The 23,686-nt window shown below is 40.1% G+C and overlaps 3 protein-coding genes across 3 annotated transcripts in view; 2 read left to right on the top strand and 1 right to left on the bottom strand.

The window, feature by feature from the left end:
- Positions 1-7,354, top strand: part of zmiz1a (zinc finger, MIZ-type containing 1a) — a 35,079-nt gene extending 27,725 nt beyond the window's left edge. Inside the window, 9 exon segments of the mRNA XM_071533396.1 lie at positions 433-643; positions 834-939; positions 1,069-1,229; positions 1,355-1,422; positions 1,534-1,602; positions 1,690-1,973; positions 2,330-2,520; positions 3,018-3,299; positions 4,014-7,354. Of these exon segments, the coding sequence (XP_071389497.1) occupies positions 433-643; positions 834-939; positions 1,069-1,229; positions 1,355-1,422; positions 1,534-1,602; positions 1,690-1,973; positions 2,330-2,520; positions 3,018-3,299; positions 4,014-4,121 (1,480 nt within the window). The 3' untranslated portion in view covers positions 4,122-7,354.
- A 2,064-nt stretch (positions 7,355-9,418) lies between these two features.
- On the top strand, positions 9,419-11,981 carry ppifa (peptidylprolyl isomerase Fa). Its single transcript, XM_071533388.1, has 6 exons — positions 9,419-9,610; positions 9,777-9,807; positions 10,404-10,492; positions 10,602-10,698; positions 11,397-11,472; positions 11,702-11,981. Exons 1-6 carry the CDS (start codon positions 9,467-9,469, stop codon positions 11,835-11,837), a joined length of 573 nt encoding a protein of 190 aa, XP_071389489.1. The 5' UTR covers positions 9,419-9,466; the 3' UTR covers positions 11,838-11,981.
- Positions 11,982-17,752: 5,771 nt separating this feature from the next.
- zcchc24 (zinc finger, CCHC domain containing 24) lies at positions 17,753-21,518 on the bottom strand (the record flags this gene model as incomplete). The annotated part of the gene is made up of 2 exons (XM_071533404.1): positions 17,753-17,866; positions 21,354-21,518. Coding segments are annotated over 2 exons (279 nt in total), but the record flags the coding sequence as incomplete, so codon positions are not given.
- Positions 21,519-23,686: the final 2,168 nt, after the last annotated feature.

Below are 23,686 nucleotides of genomic sequence, written 5' to 3'. Positions count from 1 at the left end.
CTATACCTGCATGTTATCAAACTTCAGTGTCCTTTACAGCACAAATTATGTCTGTTTATTGAGCAGTATCTACTTTGAAAAATGATAGAAGTTATATTTTTGTGAAAATTTAACCCTATGAATCTTTGCACCGTAGATGTAACTCTCACAACTCCCACAATCTTCCTCTCACATTCAGAAAGAACTACTCCAACTATATGTAGAGAAAATAATCTTTCTTTTTTCTTTTGAATGTATGCTATTGGAAATACATACCAAAAGCTTAGGATGTTCAGGTCATGATTCACGTCCCTGTCTGACATGGATAATGGCTGATATTTGCTCTTTTACAATACATTTTGAGGTTGTTTTTAGCTAGCTAGCTGTACAGAATCTGTACTGAATGAATATTACGGCTAACTGCTTTTTTCCTTTGCCCTCTGACCCATACAGGTCAGACCTGGAGCTGCAGTTTAAGTGCTACCACCATGAGGACAGGCAGATGAACACCAACTGGCCCGCCTCCGTCCAGGTCAGCGTCAACGCCACGCCCCTCACCATCGAGAGAGGGGACAACAAAACCTCCCACAAACCCCTGCACCTGAAGCACGTGTGCCAGCCTGGGAGGAACACTATCCAGATTACTGTCACTGCCTGCTGCTGTGTGAGTGTGCACTATCTGTATGATGTAGAACTAACTGCAATACGAGAACTACAATTATTTTACAAAACAAAAAGATCAGTCTGGATGATTTTCACGTAGATTATTCAACGTAGTCTATGTATCGACTGAATTGACTTTTGCCTCAGCTGTCTGTTCTAATCCTGTTTGTTCTTCTGTTGTTGTTGTGCAGTCCCACCTGTTCGTGCTGCAGCTGGTCCACAGGCCATCTGTGCGATCCGTCCTCCAGGGGCTCCTGAAGAAGAGACTCCTGCCTGCAGAGCACTGCATCACCAAGAGTACGACTTATGTTGTCTCTTACTATTGTTATGTATTACTTCATGTGTATTGTTAGAACTTAATTACATGAGATTGCACCCGCTTCTGTTTATTGAATGCCTTGAAATAATCTTTGTCTCTCTTCCCAGTCAAGAGGAACTTCAGCAGCGTAGCGGCGTCGGCGGGCAACACCACTCTGAACGGGGAAGACGGAGTGGAGCAGACGGCCATTAAAGTCTCACTGAAATGTCCCATCACCTTCCGACGCATCCAACTACCTGCACGAGGGCATGACTGCAAACATGTCCAGGTTTGTTCAGATTCGAGTGGGTGGTCAAGTTTGTGGTGGATGAGACGATGGTGTCTCATGTCCCTGCGAATAAAAGTAGCTGAGAACATGATTGTGATGAACGTATGTGATGTTATTCTCCACAGTGCTTTGATCTGGAGTCGTACCTGCAGCTCAACTGTGAGAGAGGGACCTGGAGGTGTCCTGTATGCAAGTAAGTGGAAAAAAAGGTTCCAAACAATTGTCATTCTTTTTTGTATGTTTAGAAGAAGTGACTAGCGGAGAATTTCTCTAATGGATCACATCTATTTGTTTCTCCCTTCAGTAAAACGGCATTATTAGAAGGTCTGGAGGTGGACCAGTACATGTGGGGAATCCTCAATGCCATCCAGAAGTAAGTTTCTCCTCTTTCTTCTGTTAAATCTTAATATTCATAGCTTTGAACTTCAAGTAACACTCGTTCTGCTTTCTCTTGCTTTAGTTCGGAGTTCGAGGAGGTCACCATTGACCCAACATGTAGTTGGCGACCTGTCCCCATTAAGTCTGATCTACACATCAAAGAAGACCCTGATGGACCGCTGGCCAAGCGCTTCAAGACCATGAGCCCCAGCCAGATGACCATGCCCAATGTAATGGAGATGATCGCCCAGCTGGGGCCTGGTCCTGTCACTGGCCCAGGACCTGGCCCTGGCCCAGGCCCCAGCCCCTACCCATCACACCCTGCTCAACACGCTGGTGGCACCGGGGGAGACTACCCAGGAGCAGGTAATGAAAAACAACCAGGATCCCCAGCCTGTAGATAAATATGTGGAGCTGTGAGCTATTTTGTATTCTATAGCAGGATCTATCGATGTGGCTCTAATGCATTATACAAAGGAAAGTGCCCTAAGGAGAGTGTTAACTTGAACCTGCTTTAAAATGTGACAAGCTCATTGCTGTGATAAATGTTTTGCAACAATCTGAAAAAGCGGAACTTGTGTATCCAGTTATGTAACCACTTTATGTTTTCTGTCTCTCTGTTTTAACCACTTTCTTTTGAAAAGATAATTTTTTGCAACGATTTATCACCCATGTCATCAGTGCAGTCCACCTTTTAACAAGAAGTGTTTTTGTCCTTCTAGGCAACAGTTACCATGGGAACTTTGACTTCCCTCACGGTAACCCCTCTGGTGGTGGAGGCGGAGGAGGAGGGGGAACAGGCGGCCCCCCTATGAATGACTTCATGCACGGCCCCCAGCTCTCCCACCCCCCAGACGCACCTGGTGGTCTCCTCTCCCAGGACAAGCCGCTCAACCATGGCATGACGGACACAGTAAGTGGGGTATACTTCCACGGCTGTTCACTTTACTCTGCCGTTATACTATGCCATTATACCATCCAGTTGGCTTGAACTAGGATACGTCTGGTCTCGCTTTTAAGGCTTATGTCTTCAGTAAAATATCAACTGCTGGGTTAATTTTGTCTCTTTAATAGTTCAGTCTAGAGGATAAATCTGCAACGAATCTGTGTCATACTGAAAAGACGACTCCTTGTTCAGATTTGTTATCTGAACAAGGTGAAGCCTATACTCCTAGCCAGCATGTGTGCTCAGTCATGCTCACATGCTCATGTCACCGTATAATGTTGCAGCTGTACATGTCTGCTGGTCACAGCTCTCCATTTAGAAGGCCTGTTCCATATTATTCACGCCGGGACTCATTCGCTTTTCCTCTCTTTCTTCCCACGCATCCCCCCTCCTTCATCTCTCTCTATCTCACTCACCCTCTCGCTGTCTCGCTCTCTTTCTCTCTCTCCCTCCCGCACCTCCAGATGTCCCATCCCGATCAGTCCCATAATTCCATGCAGCAGAGCTTGCATGCGTCTCCACACCCTGGCAACCAATCAGGGCAGCCCTTACATCACAGCGGCCAGTCAGGGCAGCCCTTGCATCACAGTGGCCAATCATCGCAGCCGCCTCGCCAGCCGCAGCCTCAGCCGCCGCCTCAGCAGCCTGGGCAGAACAGTCATCCCCACAGCGATCTGAACTTTAACCCTTCCTCAGATGGGCAGATGGGTCAGGGAGCCCAGGATATGCCTGAACCCTCCCTGGATGTAAGTGTGCCTGTGTGGCGTCACGGTGCTTCGGGCGCCCCCAAGCTACCCGTTACTCATGGTATCAGCTAGCGTTAACATTGTCTGCTGCAGCTCCTCTCATCTCTTGCTGTGTGCTATGTGTGTGGACTCTTGAATTGCTTCTGGGCAGTGGTAACTGCGTTGTTGTGTACAGTAGCGATGGGACGATATGCTTATCTCACGATACGATTTGATACACAATATGGGGTTCACAATTTGATACAACCACAACATAATGTAATATAGAAAAGTTGAATGACAACAAAATATGACTGTGCAGAATTATGTTTATTTCTGAGCCACAAATCTTTCTAGCAATGGCACTGGCTTACAAGAATGTAAACAGCAACTTAAAAAAAATGCAAAGTGCAAATAATAAAATTTGGATGTAGAGCTTGGGAAATTGTGATGGGCAAGCCGTCTCATTTGTGAATACTACAGCAGAATAAAATGGAGCGAATAACGCAATTCATTTTTCTGCCGGACAATATGTATTGTCACATTTTTGTATTGTTATATATTGATTTTGAATATATTGTCCCATCCCTAGTGTACAGTGTTCCCAATGTGCAACATATGACTTCAACAAACCCTCCAATTCAATTCAAGCCCCTTCCAGTGTCAGAAAGATAAATTTAGATAAAACTATCTGAGCCTTTACCACTCACAGTCTCTCTCTGCCTTCCTCCACAGCTGCTTCCGGAGCTGGCCAACCCAGATGACTTACTATCCTACCTGGACCCCCCTGACCTTCCCACCAACAGCAATGACGACCTTCTCTCCCTCTTTGAGAACAACTAGCCCCTCATTTCCCCTAAAACCCTCCTGCACATACAGGGGGCGTGATGTGTTTGACTGTCTGTCCACAGACACTTCACTGACCTCCGACGGACAGTTCAAGCAGCTCTCTATGCGCGCACACACACACATACACACACACGAACGAACAACGGATAATGTGTGGCATAGGAAACGCGGCTCAAAGAGGCAGCGATGCCTGTTTAGGAACTCAGTGGGAATTGCAAGGGAGAAGGCAGGAAAGCCACTCATATCCTCACTCCCTTTTCCTGGTGTAAAGATTCCACACACCAGTTGCACCACCTCTGACTCTCAACACACCATCTACAGCCATGTTGGCTGGCACTAAAGTGATATTATATATACATATATGATATCTGTGACTATTCAACTGAAAACTGTGCAGCTATAATCAGTTCATGTGTACACAACACAGGGGAGACAGGAGCCTTTGTGGGCTTTAGGAAAAGTGTTGTAGCTTTTTTAATTCTGATTTTCCTTTTGTGAAAAAAGACAAAGAGTTAGAGGGAAAAACGTTGTCTTGTAAGAGTGTTTTTATCCTATTTGAAATGTGTTCTTCCAAGACTTTGGCATTTGCCATGCCCTTTGACCCCTACTTCCTAGTGTTTTTGTTTCCAGTTGGACATTAGCTTTCTCATAGACAGTTGACTAGCTGGAACTCAAACCGACCTCACCAGAATCAGAGCACTGAAAGGACGAGCTTAAATGTCCTCGAGTGTCAACAGAGGAATGAGCGCACATTGTGCAATGTAGTGTGTGTTCGTGTGTGTGTGTGTGTGTGTGTGTGTGTGTGTGTGTGTGTGTGTGTGTGTGACTTCTGTTTGCCTGTGACCGTATGTGAACGACAGCAGGGAGAGAAATACGAGTTTAAATCAGTGTAAGAGGCAGAGAAAGAGAGAAAGATACTGAATGGAAGAGAGAGAAATCCATCCACCCTCAGAAGTCTGCTGTCTCAGTGCATCTGTCCCTTCGCTCTGTTCATCCACCCAGTCTACAGTAGTGCTGGTGGTATTTATTGTAATGTTTTGCTCTCCCTCATCAAACCATTTTGTTCAGAAGTGCATGTGTGCCAATAGCTCCTGTTATCTTTGTCTAGACTCAACATGCTTGATCAAATTCTTTTTTTCTTTCTTGTCTGATTCATATTTATTATTTTATTGCAAATTCATGTATGTATGTTTTTTTTTTTTTATATTGTTGTCCTTTATTGTCTCTTTTATCTTTGTCCCACTTTGAAATTAATCAGACACACATCACCAAAGTTGTCCTATGCTTTTTGTAAGGGGTTGGCCTGGATATTTTGTTGGTATAAGAACAGGATTATAACATCCTACAGACGTAAAGTTTTGAAATCACTGTATTTTATAAGCATCTGTGTGATTGTATTGGATTTTCTTTTCTCATTTTGTTACTGTCGAACTACATTAGTCATCTTTTTTGGAAGAACATCATGCATGATCCGACAATGTTTCTAGAGCTGTTGTATATACCCTTTGTGAATACTTTGTGACTGTACAGTACTGTACCTAACTGTTATTGGCAACTACACGGTACTGTATGTCTATCAAGGACTACACACACACACACACACAAACACACACACACAAACACAATCCCTGATAAATAGCCCATTATCGTAATGAATTAATCCAAATACACTCTCACTGGCCTTGTATTAATTACCTGTGTATTGGTGTACTGTTTCCAAATTCCCATTTCCCTGTGACAATGCATCAGTGAAAAAGAATATTTGAAATACTCAAGCAAGTTAAAAGTGAGAGTTGTTTATTTTTATTTTCCTCTTTTTATATACACATCTGTCAGCTTTTTGTGAGCTGTTTTTTCTGTCTAAAAGATTGTTAATGCAGCTTAGAGGTCCAAAATTCTCCAAAAATTATTTGTTTGCTATTATTGGAACAAGTGACCTCATCATCTTTATTTAAAGTGAGAATGTGCAAAATGTCCTCTGGATTGTTTTTGAGGCCTGATATGAGCTTTTGATAACCATACGTTGCAAAAATATGTGTGAGCATTATTGTGTATTTTCATCACATTTTATATTTGTTTTAAGTTATTATTTTTTGTCCAGTGTTTTTATGATAGGTATAATTTGGTTTTCCATAATTTTATGCAGTAAGTGAATTTGAAGTATATGTTGTAGAGTAAATGCTCCCCATTTGAGATAGATTTCTAATCCGATTTGAAGAACTAAATATGGCTACACTGGTCTTCAAAGTTGATCAGAGCACCTGCATATAACACAGTCGAAGCATTAGATGTTCCTTTTGTTTGTTTATATGTTTGTTAAAGACAATGCACTGCCGCATTGGGATATTTTGTTTCCCTACACAGTGTGTTACGGTAACTGTTAGTTTAACCCTTCACAAAATCACAAAGAAATTTGGGTGATCTTCGGGGCGGCCTGCCCTGTCACAAATTGTACAGTTTGGTTGTAGACGTTGGAAATTGGGTCGAGGAATCAAAAGAAAATGCGAGTAATATTGTAAAGTGAAGTTAGAGCCGGGAGAGCTCCCCTCCTCCTGTTGGACATGCAAGGGAAGGATGTGGCAGAGGGCGGGTGGCAGGGAGCGGGGGGGTGCAAGGGATACGTGTACATAATGTAAATGACAAATAGAGACACGTTAACAGAAATGTATTCATTTTCTCCAGGGGGAATGTGCATAGTGTATTTAGAATTTGTAAAGCTTGCATCCTCCTGTCAGACATTGAATTGGGAAAATGAGTCCGTGTTTGATAGCGTCTGTGCAGACCTCTCTAACCACGCCTGTTCATTTATGTAAGATACTTTATGTACCCCTCCACATGGGGTCTCGAAGAAAAAAAAGACACATTTTTTCCTTTGTGTAATATTAAACTTCTGTGTATTTCTCTATTACCTGTGTACTTTATAAAGGTGCTACAAAATGATAAGAACCTTTTGAGGTATAATTGGGACTTGGAGACGCGGAGCCTTCAGCGGTTCCTAAGGGTTGTTTCCAAATTTACGGTTTGTACAATTTTGTCAAATTTATAATTTTTATGCAATTTGGCAAAATATGCTATAAAGGTACAATCTGAAGTGATTGGCACAACAGGTGGCAGTTGTCTCTTTGGTTTTGTACATCACTATGTACAATCATTTCATATTCTAAACTGGTCAGAAAAACATATTGTGATTTTTAGTCTTGCAAATCTGTATGTAGTTAGATGACGTGACATCCTAATATTTATCTAATAAATATGTATTCAGATGAAACACATTCAGTGCGCCCTGTGTCTTTTGACATACTTGGTTCAACCATTACATATTCCACAATCATCAAAAATGGATCCATGGCTAATTTTGTGCCAAACCATTCCTAGATTAATAATATTAATAATAATGATAATAATAATAAAAATAGTAATAATAACCTTTATTTATATACCAGTTTTCAAAAAAAGTTGCATCACAAGACAAAAGACAGAGCAGATGACATAGATCAATACAACAAGCACAATGAGGTAAAGTAGTTATAAAAAATATTGAAATAAAATAGAATGAATAAATGGTTCTAGCCACAAGGATACAACAAATAGAATAAATAACAGAATGGGCCGATAGAATAAAGTAACAGACAAGGCAACAAGAATAAAAATAAAGCAATCAATAAGAGCAAAAGATTATAAAAAGGCCTTATGATCAGAAGTTCAGAGAGATAAAGACACGTAAATTAAAGAAAGTAATAAAATCAATTTTAAAATGAACTGGCAACCAGTGAAGAGACTCTAAAATGGGGGAGATATGGTCCTGTCTCTATGTCTATGGTCCTGTCTCTTAGTTTTAGTTAAAAGCTGCAGCTGCAGCATTTTGCACACATTACATTGGAGGCGTTCTAACTGTTTTATGGTTATAGGCAAGTAAACAGGGCATTGTAGTTGTCAAGGCGAGATTAAATAAATTAAAGCATGTATAATCCTCTCTGTATCACTGAAATTCAGGATGGATCTAATTTTTTTCTGTTCCTGAAATGGAAAAGGCATGACTGGACAAGCTTATCATTAGGTTGCTCCAAATTTAGGCTCAGGTGGAATATGACTCATAAGTACTTGGCAGGTTTTATATGTTGATTTACAAGACCAAGAGCAGGTTGAATTTGAATGGAAACATGCTCAGGGCCGATAACAATAACAATTTGCCATCCAATTCTTGACATCCGCTAAGCAGTTGTGCAAAGAGGCCGATTTATTTGATTCACTTGGCTTGACTGAGAGGTACAGTTGGGTATCATTGGCATAACAATGGAAGGAGATATTATGCCACCTAATTAAGTGACCCAGAGGAAGCCAGGAGAACACAATTAGCCCAAGAACTGAGCCTTGCGGCACACCACATGTGACTGAGGACTGTGAAGACACATAGCCATCAATAGACACAAGGGACTTCAGTCAAATAGGAAGAGAGGGGCCTAAATCACTGAGTCTGCCCCCTGTACCTAAACAAACCCAACAGAAGTAGGATTTAGGATTGACTCCTTTGGAATGAAAGTCACCCTTGGTCTTGATTAATGAGCACCTGTTGAAAAGTATAATTCTTTGCTATGACAGTCAATAGTTTACAGAAAGAAACCAGCCATAGACAAATCAGTGCACCTATAGGCCAAATAGCTGTTATCACAAACTGTTTTATCGACATTCCTGGAAAAGTGCAAATTATATGAGGAAAATATATAAATATATGGAAAAGTCCATACTGGTGTCCATCCCTTGACATATTTATCTAATATGACTGACTGAAGAAAAAGCGTTATAAACTTTACTAACATTGTTTAGTGATCACAATAGCCTAACATTTCTAACATTTGACATCACATTCAAATTAACTGCTAACTAATTATGGCTCTATGTCATTGCCACACATGCTAAACTCTGATCAGGCCCAATGCAAGTTTTTATTCATTTCAGTTTTATTATGGAATTATAAAAACAATCTCACAAAAGTACAAAAGTCATCATTCAATTTAGAACAATGCAAGAGATAACTCCAGTGTAAAAGATAAATAAATACGGATATTAAAAGGGAAGGGTTTTTTTTGTTAAAAAAAAAAAAAAAGTGCTTAATCTAGGGGTCTAGCACAAGATCAAAGTCTCTCATCACCAGAATTTTTGCTCTCCATAAATCTCAGTGATAAGGTCTAAAGTGGTTTACTTCCTACAGGACCCACATGGTGTCGCTGTTCGGTTCATCAAAGGGGAAGCGGGCTGTCAAACCACGTGACGTCACATGTAAACAGAAGCATCCATGTCTTCCCTGCCGCTGGCCTGCGGATCCTGACAGCTATGCAGCGATGTTGCAAATGAAAAACCGTATTAAATACTGCTCGCTGTCCATCGCCGCTGCACGGTTGTTTTCCAATGGACCTGTCAGGAACCCAGTCGTGTATCTGGACGTCGAGGCTGACAACGAGCCTCTTGGAAGAATCATCATTGAGGTAAACTAGCTAGCTAACGTTAGCTTCTTCAGAGGACCTTGGTCTCACTTGGCAGGGTGTTCAGTCAGTGCCTGCTCATGAAGTTTCATAGTCAACCAAATAATTATGCATTGCATAACTTGTCAGAAGAATTTGATGCATGAATCTGATTTGTATTGTCTTGCAGTTGAATGCAGATGTAGTACCAAGGACTGCAGGTATGCATATTTTATTTTATAAGCATAATTGTTGAATATCAAAAGTGGATTTTAAACAATGCTGATGCTCAGCCAACTAGGTGACAAAAAGTAGATGTTCAACAAAGTGTTAGTTGACTATTTGCTGCATCTCTATCCATAGTATTCTGTTACATCACCACGTGGCCATCTTGGTAGGAAAATAACAGGTGATTGTAATAAATTAACAGATGATTATAATCAAATGACAGCCACATTCAGTGAGCTGCGTATATAGTAAAGCTACTATGAATACTATATACTATACTAATACTAATACTATGAATAGGCTATGTAACCTTAACCTTAGCCTAACCGCGATCCTATCCCAAACCCTGACCCCATGTTCAACCCTAAAACTGATCCTATCCTGGACACTGAATATCTGCAGACTGTTTCTCACAATATTGTATCACCAGAAGACTTTTTAGTGCCACATTATAGTCACTTGATAGTAACTTGAGTATCAGCATTGGACTATTCAAAAAAATGTGACCTAAATGTGTGTACATGAGCAACTCTCAAACACAGTCCTTGAATTGTATTGATGTTAATTAAATAAAAAAATGTTTCAACAGAAAACTTCAGAGCTTTGTGTACTGGAGAACATGGCTTTGGATATAAGGGGTCGGTGTTTCACAGAGTTATTCCTGAGTTCATGTGTCAGGTAATAGTTACTGTGATGACACACAGTTGCAGTGTGTGTGTGTGTGTGTGTGTGTGTGTGTGTGTGTGTGTGCCATGTTGCCTATTTATTGATAAGTCTTCTGTTACAGGGGGGAGATTTCACCAATCACAACGGCACAGGAGGGAAATCTATCTACGGAACTAAGTTTAAAGATGAGAACTTCAGACTAAAACACACTTGTCCAGGTACAAATCCAGAGCTTCAGTCTCCTATGTTTATGTTGGGAGGACAGAAAAAACATCAGCAATCCCTCTATGATTCATTCATCACTTCATACAACTCTGTGTTTAGGCCTACCAGATCTATAATTAAGTTGTTTTGAGAGTGGCAGTCGTGCAAGACAAAGCATATTGAATTTATCTGTATTCTGTATTATCTTCTCTATATCATGCCAACCTAGCACTTGTATTTGTCACTTGGCCTGGCCTTCATAACAGAATCATTTGAATAGATAGCATATCAGCTGTATTTCACTGTATCCTTCCATAGATGCGTATCCACTAGATGGCAGTGGCTAGTCTCATGCGACACTAAGACCACTGACTATATAGGTTTTGCAATCCCCAAGTGAATGACCTACTTTCTTAGCGAGTCAACATCCACTTATCAAAATAACTTATCAAAATACTCTTTCTTGAGTAAACTTAATCCACATGTTGGTAGACGGACACTTCATTTTAATGTGTTGCATAATCACAGCATGCGTCAAATCCAGAAAAGAGAAACAAGCGTTACTCAACACTGATGTAGATTGTTCCACCACAGTAAGGTCATTTTCTCATTGGTTCAGTGGCACAGGGAGGTCAAAAGCTCATTGGCTGATACTGTGCATAGCTATGCATCACATTTATCGCTTTATTTGTTCACTTTCCGTTTCCTGTAGGAATCTTATCAATGGCAAATTCAGGGCCCAACACCAACGGCTCCCAGTTCTTCATCTGTACTATGAAAACCGAATGGTAAATCATTTATAATTCTGTAATTCTTTAATGATTAATTCCAGCTCTGTGTCAGTTTTTGTATGATTTCTCTCACTTTGACACCACATCCAGCCATAATCACCTGCCAGTTGTTCAAATCAAATTTAAGGAATCCTTCTATATGTTTTGATAGTTTAGGGATGTGAACTGTGCAGTGATTTGCCACTTTTACTCCATAGTGACCCCCCTCCTCTGCCTCTTTTCCCAGGCTGGACGGTAAACATGTGGTGTTTGGTCAGGTGAAGGAAGGTATGGAGGTGGTCTCCACCATGGAGTCCTTTGGTTTGCATGACGGTGGTGTGATCAAGAAAATTGTCATCACGGACTGTGGGGAGATCAAATAACACACACACACATGGCCTGTCTGTTGGATGATTCAATATGCAAGCTATTTAGTATTTATCAATTTTCCTGTATACTCGTGACAAGGAGGAATTGTCACACTTAATCTTCTATACTAAAATCAGATTTCTACTGTTTACTCTAATTGCATGATCAAACTAATACATTACATTTTTATGTGTTGCATTTGTTCATAAAGTAATAATAATAAGAAATGGAAAGATTGAGAACTACATTGGGACATTATTATACCAGATGTCACAGATCTCTTAATAGTTTCACTTAATTAACTTGGCCCATCTATTTTGTGCCCAAAGTATTTCGCTATGTAAAAGTAATTTACCATGTAAAATGTTAATTTTGTACTATTTGCTGTCCATTTACTGCCAAATAAATGACCGTTTTCAGATTTTACTGGGTTTGGTCCCAGTATAGCCCATTCTCTCTCATGTACCACCATCCCTGCTGCTTTTAAAGCTTCCTGGGAAGGATCCAGCTGCTTTTTTTAGACAGCAGCCCTGCAGCATGGCTTCCTGTCCATCAGAACAGGATGTGACATCATGTGACATCCACCTACAGTGTGGCTGAAGTATCATATAAATACACGGACAGATGATAGACTTGTGGGCCACAGCCACATCAGATACTGTGCATGCAGATGATTTCATCTGTCATAAAAGACCTGAAAATGTCTTTAGCTTGTATGTGGGCTGCTCTTACCTCAGTACCTCTGAGGTCTTTATTTGAAACACAGTATGTCTCCAGGAGAAAGGGGGGAGGCCAGGATATGTCTGAAAGCCAGAGACTGGGTGGTGCTGCTTATCGAGCTAATACTTTATGAAAGTAAATAATGAAGCGACGTGAAAAAGCAGTTCCCGCTCCTAAATGAAACCATATGCGCACTGACCTTCCACCGTTTGTTTGAATTCTCAGATTACATTGTTGCTATAGAGACTTTTCAGTTCTCACTCTGTTTGAGCTAGAGATGTTGTAACAAACTTGATATAATTTGGGTCCCCACCCTCTGGTTAAGTTTTAGCTATTTGGAATGCATGTCCAATATTGTGCATGGAAACTTGGCTAGACAAAGGCTGGTGCTGTGGCCAACGTTTAATACACATGCAAAACAATAACATCTTAACAACTGGTACAAGCTGGTTCTTCTGCTGTAAATGTCTACATGCCGTCCGGCGGTGACACAGCACCCATATCAGCGGGAGTCATTGAAAGTTGAAATCAAGTCCTGTCAGTTAGACGTGTCTGTTGTCTTTCAGCACTAGAATGGACCTCCTGGATGACAGAGCAAGAAAGGTTTTACAAGCCTCCCCCCTTGGTTCTGCATTACACAATCACCATGTTTAATCCATTAAAAACTCCTCATCATAATCCATATGCTCGGTCTTATGTAAGACATGAAGTCTGCAGATGCACTCAGTGATGAAAACGTACACTTTCTGTACTGATAGGGATCTGGGGAGCGTTCAGAAAACCGAGTGTTGCCTTTGGCCAAAATCGAACTCCAGAGTGAACACCTCCCAGAAACGGGTAATAGAGTTGAGCAAAGGACCCAAACAAATGAAACCACATAATCAAAGCAGTTCTAATTCAATATGACTTTTATTCATCAAACTCCCAACAGCACTAAAGCACTAAAATGTTTTCCAAACTAACAAATAAGGCACATTTTGGAATGCCGTTTCATGGACAAGAAAAACAGGCCCGTGGGCTGCTCTCTAAACATGACTGTCCTTGTTTCCCAATCATTTTCTTCCCAACCTCACGTCTGTGTTCTGTCCAATTCAAATATTACATTATTGCAATATTGCATTACAATTATCTCAAATGATACAGACATCAAAGAATACAAACATGACTTTCCAATTGACCACATAAGTGTTAACACATTACATTCAGTAAATATGTATTATTTGTAGAGGCTACAATATCAGTAAATGAAATATTTCATGACTAATAACAATCAGAAGTTGCTGAGAATGTTAAAAACAATATGTACTGTAGCAAACTACTGTGAAGAATTTAAATAAGTATACATTGCACAAAATAATATTTCATTCAAAACCAAACACATGCACATGCAAACTCTAAAATAGTTCTTTGTCACACACACTTTCTTAACAGAAGTACACACTCCCTAAACTAGTAATAACACCATAACATTTTATAATAGTTCCTTGTCATTGCTGCTTTAAGCAAACTACAACTCACAGTTTAACGTGCTTATACAGTGGTGAGTATCCGTCACTAATTAAGAGAAAGGATTCTGCATGTTAACACAATATATCTTCATAATATTGTAATTATTGTATACAAAATGAATACATGCTACTGTATGGATGCGAATGGCAGCTCGTAGGCATAATTAGTTACATATAGCACTTGGATATCATTGTGGGTTATTCAACACTGATAACATCATAAAACAAAACACAAACATACAAATGGCTTATAATTGAGAAAGGGTATTAATTATGTACCAGCTTTTTTAATAATATTCTATGTAGACATCAATATTTCCTTCTTAGTGTAACTTTGTTGCATATTCTATACAAAAAGTGTTGTAAAAAATCTTTCCATAAATATTTCTGCAGGATAAGCCCTCAGATAATTGTAAAACATCAAAGAAAAAACTCCCAGCTTTGTTTATTTCTCAGCAATAGGCCCTTCTTCACAACAAAAAAGCTTCAATATTGCATAACACTTCAAAAGAGCTACTATCCTTGAAAATGATGGCCATCAAATATATACATAAAACAGTCATTTGTAAATATCTTTGTCAGGGAAATAACTCTTGAGTTGTTTTTGCAAATTGCTTTAAAATTTTCAACATCTATTAAGTGTTCCAAAATACACATCTCGTTCATAGAAAATAACAAATTTGAACTGAAAAGGTACTAGAAAAGTCAAGTATATGTAATTCAAGACACTATACATCTGAAAGCAGAGATTGTATTTTTAATTTTTTTTTTCTCAAATGCATTGTATCAACTGCTTCCATTGGCTCGCGATTTACCAGTTAAAATGGCTTCCTCATAAATGTCTCTGGGCGGAATCAAACAACCCCTCTGATGGGATTTTTAAATGACCTAGAACTCTATTAATCCTAATAATATTGTAACTTGCTTATTAACTTAAGTGAGTTCATAAGGCATCATTGGTATCTATTCCTCTCAGTACAGCCACATGTTATGATGTGGAACATAAGTTTCAGATGTAAGTAGATGTGACGCTGATCACACTTGTTAGGCTAGTGTCATCACACAGAGCAACAGAAAGAAGATATTACAGTACTAAAAATGGATTGTTCCCAACAATGTCTGGGTAAAACGAGAATCCTTCATTCAGCCTGTGCAATTCGTTAACTTGCAGTAATGTATTCACCTTTGCCAATCCTTTCTTTGAAATTTAATATGAAGTTTTGCTAAATCACTGACTTTAACCACAATTCAAAGGTACCATTACCAGCTACTGCTCTCTCACACTAAAGCATGTGACCACATGTGTTTTTTAACGCAATCCATGGTGGCTTAGATAAACATAACTACAATAGGCGAATAAAAATTGAGATACACAAATGAGGTCCACGGTTTCATGTGCAAACCCATTCTGTTGTGAGGATTGACTAAAAAATAACATCTTTGTTGATATTCCATGACAACAGACCACAGTGGGATTGTTATTGCCAGCTGGAAATGCTGGTTTAGTCCATGCCTCCAACTCAGCAAATTATGTTGAGGCAAACACCACCATGCCAGTTCAAACTCTCACTGTTAATGGGGGAATTGTATTGTTTTTTGTCCTTAGTCACATCTTGAACCTGCATAAACCTTGGAAAACGTACTATGCATCACAGTTACCACATGCACGTATTTAACTCCAACTCCAAGCCTACCCCGTGTCTCTTCCTATTGTCAAATGTTCACATCAATTTGTTCTTGGTACTTCAGTGTGATTTAAGTCTTTTTTAAGGCACGTACATTACAGTATAAAATATAGTCAACCAGGTTTTGTAAGTCTAGAAATACGTAGAAAAATATTTCAACTATTCACATGATAACAATGTTCAATGAACGACAGAACTTTCTCTAAGTCGAAACTACATACATTTTACAGTATGCATATCAGTCCGGATTTCCCGTGTAGTACTTTAGGTCTTAAAGTAAATATGATGTACTGTGATATTTGTAAACAGAAGATAGGACATGTACCTCCCTTCCATTAAAGACATTGGTTTATAATAGTAGGCACTATCAAAACTAATATAAGTGTAAACGTCATTCATCATCACTTTCAATATATCCTTGAATTTTCAAAATATGACCGCCTCACAAGTCAGCCTTTCTGTATTAACCTATCTTTCTTTTAGCCAACCGGTAAATCATTACAGTTCTCCAATACTTCACCTCCCTCTGGACATTCTTTACACTGCAATCAGCTGTTGGACATAGTTTAGTTTGAAGGGTGTAAGCCCTTGGAAAAGTTTCCATTTAGCCTCACTGTCATTCCACCACTCCACTAGCCTAAGGCTGGAGACATCAATGGGCTAAAATGTGCAATCTAAAATGTCTTTCTAAAAGTCTTTGAAAAAACACATTAATTATCTCTTGTATTTCAGTAATTTGTGGTTCGGTATCTAATCAGGCTTTACATGTGAACATTTTAATACTAAAAAATTCTGTCATTCTACATACACTACTGGCATGAAACTGTGTGGACGACATGACTATCATGACAGAAACTACTGCTATTGTACTGCTGCTTTTGACAAAAACAAAAACTCAGTTGATCTGCTAGTGATTTGAGATCAACACGACTTACTTATCTGATGTACTGTAGGTAATCAAGGCTTTTTGTGGCAACATAAATATAAAGGGAGGGTAAAAGAAACCGTATCTGTTAGCAATGCACTAGATCTAGACGAGGAACAATTCTATGCAGTTCAACCTACAGTAGTTTCTAAAGACACGTGGAAGCAGTTACACAATATTGTGATATACAAACATACAAAAACATTTCTTTATGTCCCAGTTAAAATTCAAATTGCACACTAGACAACAAGAAAATAAATAGGCCAAATGTAAGCCAGGGATGTATGGCACATTATCCCTCAGTTAATTCACAGTTAATAAGATGTGCCCTAACACGGCAAGACATCAAAGGCCTCATATACATTATACCATCATGAGAGGCCCTGATTTAATGTTCATCACATTACCACACACTTCACTTGGCAGGGAAATGGAAGGCAGATCTCTGTAAACACAAAATCAACAAACCCCAAAGTGAGGTAATCTATTGTGACCAATACCGGTGGCAATACTGTCAGCGACATCAATAAAAAACATGCCCATTGCTAATACATCAATGCAATGATCAGCTGTTGTTACACACATACTTGGATAAATGGGGTTATGTGGTTTCTGGTATATGAGGCCCTGCATTAGCATTGAGAACGTTTAGACTCAAAGATTTTGGCAAGTTTTCACTTTTCATGAAGAGCACTTAGAGAGATAGAGATTGATCCTAAATACAGGTCTGACCCGTTCCTCTCATTCCTGAATGTAATCTTCAACATCGTCAATGAAAAGGACCATAATGACTAAAATCTGTGTTCCGTGGGAAGGTTCGGGAGTTCAAGAGGGACAGAAGAGGGTTTATTTGCTGTGGTAGAGAAGGAAAGGCATGAGCGAGGAGGGAGGGTTTAGAGCTACTGTATATTATTTGAGGTTTTCGGAGAGCGAGATAGAGGGGGAGGAGTGAGGAGGAGAGGAGGCGATACGGGGAGGAGGGGCAGGGATGAGGAAAACCTGGACCTGTCAGGTGAAGTTAACAGCGTTGGTGGGGGAGGAGGGACAGGACGCAATAAGTTGCTCTCTGACGACAATGGAGATAAGGACGATTATTGCACGCGGCGGCAGTAGTAGCCCAGGACTTTGCATTTCTCACACAGGTGCTGCGGGTGCTCCTTGCTCTGGTCGGAAACATCCAGGCCATCCGGCTTCTCTAAAGGGCGCTGAGGGGAGAGCAAACGGAGAAGCAATCATGAGTCACGTTAAATGATACAGAAAACATACAGGCAGCATGCACACACACACACACACACACAAACGCACACAAATGCTCAAAAACACGCACAGCATATTCTGCTGAGTCCTGCCAGCAGTTTATTTGGCACCAGACTAAATTCAGCTATATACCCAAGTGCTTTGGCCACAAATATTATTCCCATATTCTTCTCAGACCAGACGTGTACTTTACACAATTAGTTGCAGAGATATGGCAACGCACCAGCAACTTTGGAAACTTACAGTACCCTTTAACAACCTGGTATTAAAGAAAAAGCTCCAACACACATGTGATCATAAAGACCTGTATGGAAATATCAGCAAACTACTATGGGAATGGCTTTCTTGGAATCATTCTGAAGGACAAAGAGTATCTTTCTGAGCCAACAGTTCTGGATGTTGGTTTAACAATCCCTCTACAATATTTTCATTCCCATCCCTTGCCTTTGCTTGGGCCGTTTTTTTTTTTTTTTTTTACGACACTGCTATTTACTCCAAGGAGTCTGACTGAAGGAAACCAGGTTACCATGGGTCATTACAGGGAGATAATTCAGTCTTCAGCTTATGAGGCTGCCAGGAAGTATTGAGACTTTACTGATAGCGGCGTCAAATGCATTAAGTTCCTGTGGAAAGTTGGAAAATCTGATGTATTTGTATGGCACCTCATCAGTGGTTAGAGAGATCTGGGTTCCAGCATCTGCCCTGCTGAAGTGTCCTTGAGCAAGACACTGAATCCCTACCAGCTCCACTCTGTTCTGTAGCTGGACCTGCAGTCCGACCGAGAATTTCCCCATACAGCGATCAATGAAGTATCAGATTATCATTATTTGGTATGTGTGTTTTGGAGAAGAAGCAGCGATCACATGAAAGAACTACATTTTTTGATTTGTCTGAGTTCAAAGGCACTAGAGAAGTGATGCTATTTAATACAGGGGGATAAAGAGACATTCAAGGACTATATTTGCCTTCTACGAGGGACAGTTAAGACATGTAAAAAAAAAAAACTCAAAATATTTTATGCATGCAGATGGGATTGGAAAATACATATTCATTTCATTTATGGGAATCGTCTGGGAGGGAAGGAGCCATGCTGAGATGCTGAGCGCTTTGATACTGGAGAACATGGGGGTTAGTGGTCCATTTCAAACGCTGACAAGGGGAAATATGTTAAGTGGGTGACATTGCAAATGCATGGAATTTGCCTGCCTGTGTGTAGCTTAGCCACAAGACACAGAGACAGAAGAGTGAGATTTTCTCACCAGTTAACTCCGTGGAACAAAACGTTTTTGTGAGAGAAATACTGTGCCAGTACTAGCACTATGAATGCAGTCTTTCAGTCACGGCTTTTTTAACAGTATAGTAAATTTCCGCACTAGATATGCCAGATAATGAGAGAGAGAGGGAGAGAGAGACAGAGAGAGAGAAGTACACACATACACACACACACACACACACACACACACACACACACACACACACACACACACACACACACACACACACACATTACCTAGGGAAAGAAGAAATGCTGTATTTTTAATGGATGAGTATCAGGTGTATCATAGACCATGGCTGAATACAGTAAGGATTGGTAATCAGGCGTCACTCACATTATATTTGCTACACTGCATTAAAGGACCATTCTGGTATGGTTGCATGTTTTAGCCCATTTACTAAACTGCAAGCAAACCTTACATTACTACCAACCATTTTTCAAAGCATGCCACACTTTTTTTTTTGGATTTTTTAATATTTACTCAATTGCCCTATTTTTCAAAATTTAAACGTTTAGGTGATAAACCATACAATTCTCTGGTTTGAATTTAGTTTGAATTTAGTTTGGAAATCAATCTTTTCATCAGGGATTATTTTCTGGTAGAGAAACATTCTGTTGTGTTGATTTCCTAGTGCAACAGACAGGAATGGTACATTCATGTGGTATCAATAAATCTGAAAAAACTAATTTCCTTCTTGGTAGTTAGCCAGACTATCATAACTTTTTTTAAAGCAAGAAGAAGCCAAATCCACATTATCCTTTTCACAATGCCCATATTTGCTTATTTTTTGTCTTCTGGGTTTGATTTTCTGACCAAATAGCATGTGAATGCAACACTGTTTGGCAGCCGACTTTGAACTCCCGGATGTCAGAGCTTCCCACCAGCATGTGAACGCACCAGAAGTTGTGTAGACTTTTAAAATCAATGTATGCATTAAAGTCAAAGTAACTTTGACAAAAATAAACCTGGGCGGGATGTTAACTGTGATGGATTACCTAACACAAACAAGTTTCACGTCTCTGCAAGTTGATTTTCGTACTGTACTGAAATGAATGGAAACAAATGGCTGCCTGGAAGGTAGGAAAAAACGTATTCAAACATCTAAACAAGTATGGTATGCTTTGGAAAATGGTTGGTAGTAATGTCAAGTACATGAATTGTAGTAAATGGGCTAAAACAAGCAAACACAGCGGTATCGTCCTTTAAGTAGGTGAATATCTCACATTGTTGAGGATCCAAAGGAATGGACAAAGGCAACAAATTATCCATAACCTTTCTGTTGTTTCACAATTTGGGGATTTCTTACCAGATATGGAAGGTAAATACGTCAAGGAAGGCTCCTGTGCTGTGTGTTAACAAAGTAGAGCATGTTCTGCCACGGTATTCAGAATAGGAGTGGAACCTCAAGCAACAAGCCTAGCTGTATTTCAGGAAGTGGAATTGGAAGAATGTGGAAAAGCATAAATATTAAAAGATGAAGTGTTGAGGATAAATATGTCTCTAACTGAAAAAAACAGAGCGGATTCCTTCTCAGGCGATCCATCAACAGGCTGTGAGGAACATTTTCGAGGTTAAGCCAAACAGACAGCTCACAAGCACATAAGTTCCCTCTGAGTGCTCAATGGTCGGAAAAACACTCTACAGCATCTTTGGTTAATGTGATTTCCCTTTTTCATATTATTAAATGTGAGGGGATTTTCTGCAGCTATAAGCCACAATTAACCCATAATTAGTTTGTGTCTGTGAGCCATTAATAAAGAAATATTTTTTTCAAGGTTTGAAAACACAAATAATCCCCAACTTTCTCCAGTTAGATCATGTAATTAGTTTATTCATAGCTGGTTTATTACCATAGAGGCAAATATTTCTTAGTTGTTTGATTTTTTTGTCTTTGTTTTTTTTAATGAGGCAATCCTGAACTCCCTCAAGACAATAAGCAGCCACACAAACCACTAATGTGACTGCGTTTCCCTTGCAGAGTCTGGACTCTGTTAACCTTGGTTGAGACAGTCCATTCTACCATTTAAACAAAATGCATGAGTAATGTTTTTATGGCGTCATTTCCAAATCCCAAACCAGAAGACTTAATTTCAAAACCTCAGTCACTGAACGTCACACTGTGTGTTAATGAGCATCTCCTGCTTTAAGGCTTCAGTACCTGTTTGTGTGGGTAGACGTTGATGTGGCATTTGATACATTCTTGTCCCATGTTGGCCCAGGAGTTGCCACTCATCCACTTCCGCTTACACTTGGGGCATTTGTACTCTCCAAAGCATCTCTTCTTCCCCTGGTAAGGTGTCAGCCCCTCTCCTTTGGGTCGGGCCTGTAAAGAGCAAGGCAGGCATTCCTTAAGTAAACGATAAAGATGTATCCACATATGCATAAATCATTACTTTTACTTCCTTGATAAATAAAACTCTTAGGAATGCAGAAAGTGTTTTTCCTTTAGTGCTGTGGAATATATGGAGAGTGCAGAAGGACGTTTTGCATTTGTCTGGACAACAACAGATGGTGAGGTTTGACAGCAGGGTGTGTGCGCTGTACAACTTTGTCGTGCTAATATATAAATCCAACTTCATCATACAGCACACTCCTACACGCAATTTTGGCACAATATGCGGTTGTGTAATTGACATTTACTTCCATTACAGCTGTGTTAAATTACTCCTCTGATTCTCATGAGGGAGATGATTACGAACAGTCAGTCAGCCATGAAAGAGCACTCACAAGAGGGCAATATTGTTGGGAGGGGCCACTCCAATGAGTTCATGCTGGCAACTTTATTTAGGCCACTGTAACAGCAAAGGGGGAATAGGCTCATTTTCCCCCTTAAAGCATGTCACAAACAAACGTACTACTGATGTCATCAGAAGGATAAATCACAAACTTCTCTATCCAGCCAAAAGAAACCCAACTGCACTCTGATTATTAAGTTTGTCTGAGCCTGTCATTATCAATCTTGAACCTCACCCATCAAAAAAAATAAAAACACTGCAGAACTCACATTGGATAAATCGCAAATCTGCCTAGTTACAGTCATTAGCAATGAAGGAATGGTTATTTATATAAACACATTCTTCCAGTTAGGAGTGCTGTAAACAGAGTAGCAACAAATTGTCCATTTCATTCTGAATAACAAATGTTTTCATGCACAGATTGGCTACCTGATATGAAAGAATGAGCCAATTTGATGCACACCATGCAACTGTTGGCAGTTTTCCAGCAGGTTAGGAAATGCCCTGTCCTCTCCAAATGAAACCAAACCTGCCCCGGTCCTGATTCCCCTGCAGGACTGGAGATTGTTTTCATAATCACTTTAGCATTGGCTCCAGATTTTAGGGTGGATGTAGCGGGTACAGGGTAGGAGGGGTACAATGTGTACCCCTGGTCTTTCCGTATTCCGTCCTGTCCTGTGTGTGAGTCATATGAACTTTAATCAGCAGCATCTGGCGCTGTCCTAATGCACGCCAGCACTTTGCATCACCACCAGCGAGCCAACGCTAAGTACGATCGGCTGTGCTGCAATCCGGCCCCTCAACAGCATGACCTCAACCCCACTGTCAGTATAGCATCTCCCACTGTGACAGCGTGCAGGCTGGAAACTCTGACTTCTGCTGGCCCGCAACACACCACTCTATACACACTGATGGGTTTTTTGACGCAATCGCTAGGCAATCTCAAAGACAATGCCATGACAGCATTTTACTTGGATGCTCTCCTACAGATGATCTATCTACAAAATAACCCAGCTATAAAGAGGCTGCCATTTTCCCTGTTATGAACCCAAATACCAGTACTTTCTGACATATTGCTGCATTGGGATTAACTGCTTTTATATCTAATAAAAACAATCACTTTGAAGTTACGTTACTGTACTGTACTCCTGTAGGAGTCTTTAAATAAAGTTATTTATTTGGAAAGCTGCATGTAAACATAGTCAGTGATGATTTCCCACTGCAGCTATTTGTTCAAATGTGAAAAATCTCTCTCTGATACTGCTGCCAGGACTCAGCAGGATAGAAACAGCACTTATCCTCCTTATGACCATTCCACTCCCGCTCCATGCTGGTTTCGGGGTCTGGCCTTGGCCCTTGGATGCACATCGTGGTCTGCAGCTGAGTGCTCTCAGGTCAGCCAAGCCCCCTTTACAATCAATATCAAGATACAGTGACTCTGTTTGTGTGCACGCAGCAAATGGATTATCTGTCCAGCCCAAATGAAAAGTAGATGCACTATACAACAACTAATAACCAACAACTATACAGTATTGAAGCAGCTGGTTATGTGGATGAAGTGAGGAAATCACATTCACAATGGGAGGTTTCAATCAAGCAAGCCCCAATTAAGTTATCAAATCCAATTGAGGTATATATACATATAAGTTAATTTAGAATAATATCAAATTAGTGGAGATGATACATTATTAAGGTGGACAGTAACACATTCAACGAGGTTGTGAACGCAGGGGAGAAAGCGCTGAATGAACCAATT

Source organism: Centroberyx affinis, unplaced genomic scaffold (assembly GCF_046629955.1).
Source record: "Centroberyx affinis isolate AG114_WGS23_722 - 3 ecotype Tasmania unplaced genomic scaffold, CSIRO-AGI_Caff_v1 ptg002363l_1, whole genome shotgun sequence".
In the NCBI taxonomy this organism is placed as follows: domain Eukaryota; kingdom Metazoa; phylum Chordata; class Actinopteri; order Beryciformes; family Berycidae; genus Centroberyx; species Centroberyx affinis.
This window is presented reverse-complemented; position numbering and strand designations above follow the sequence as displayed.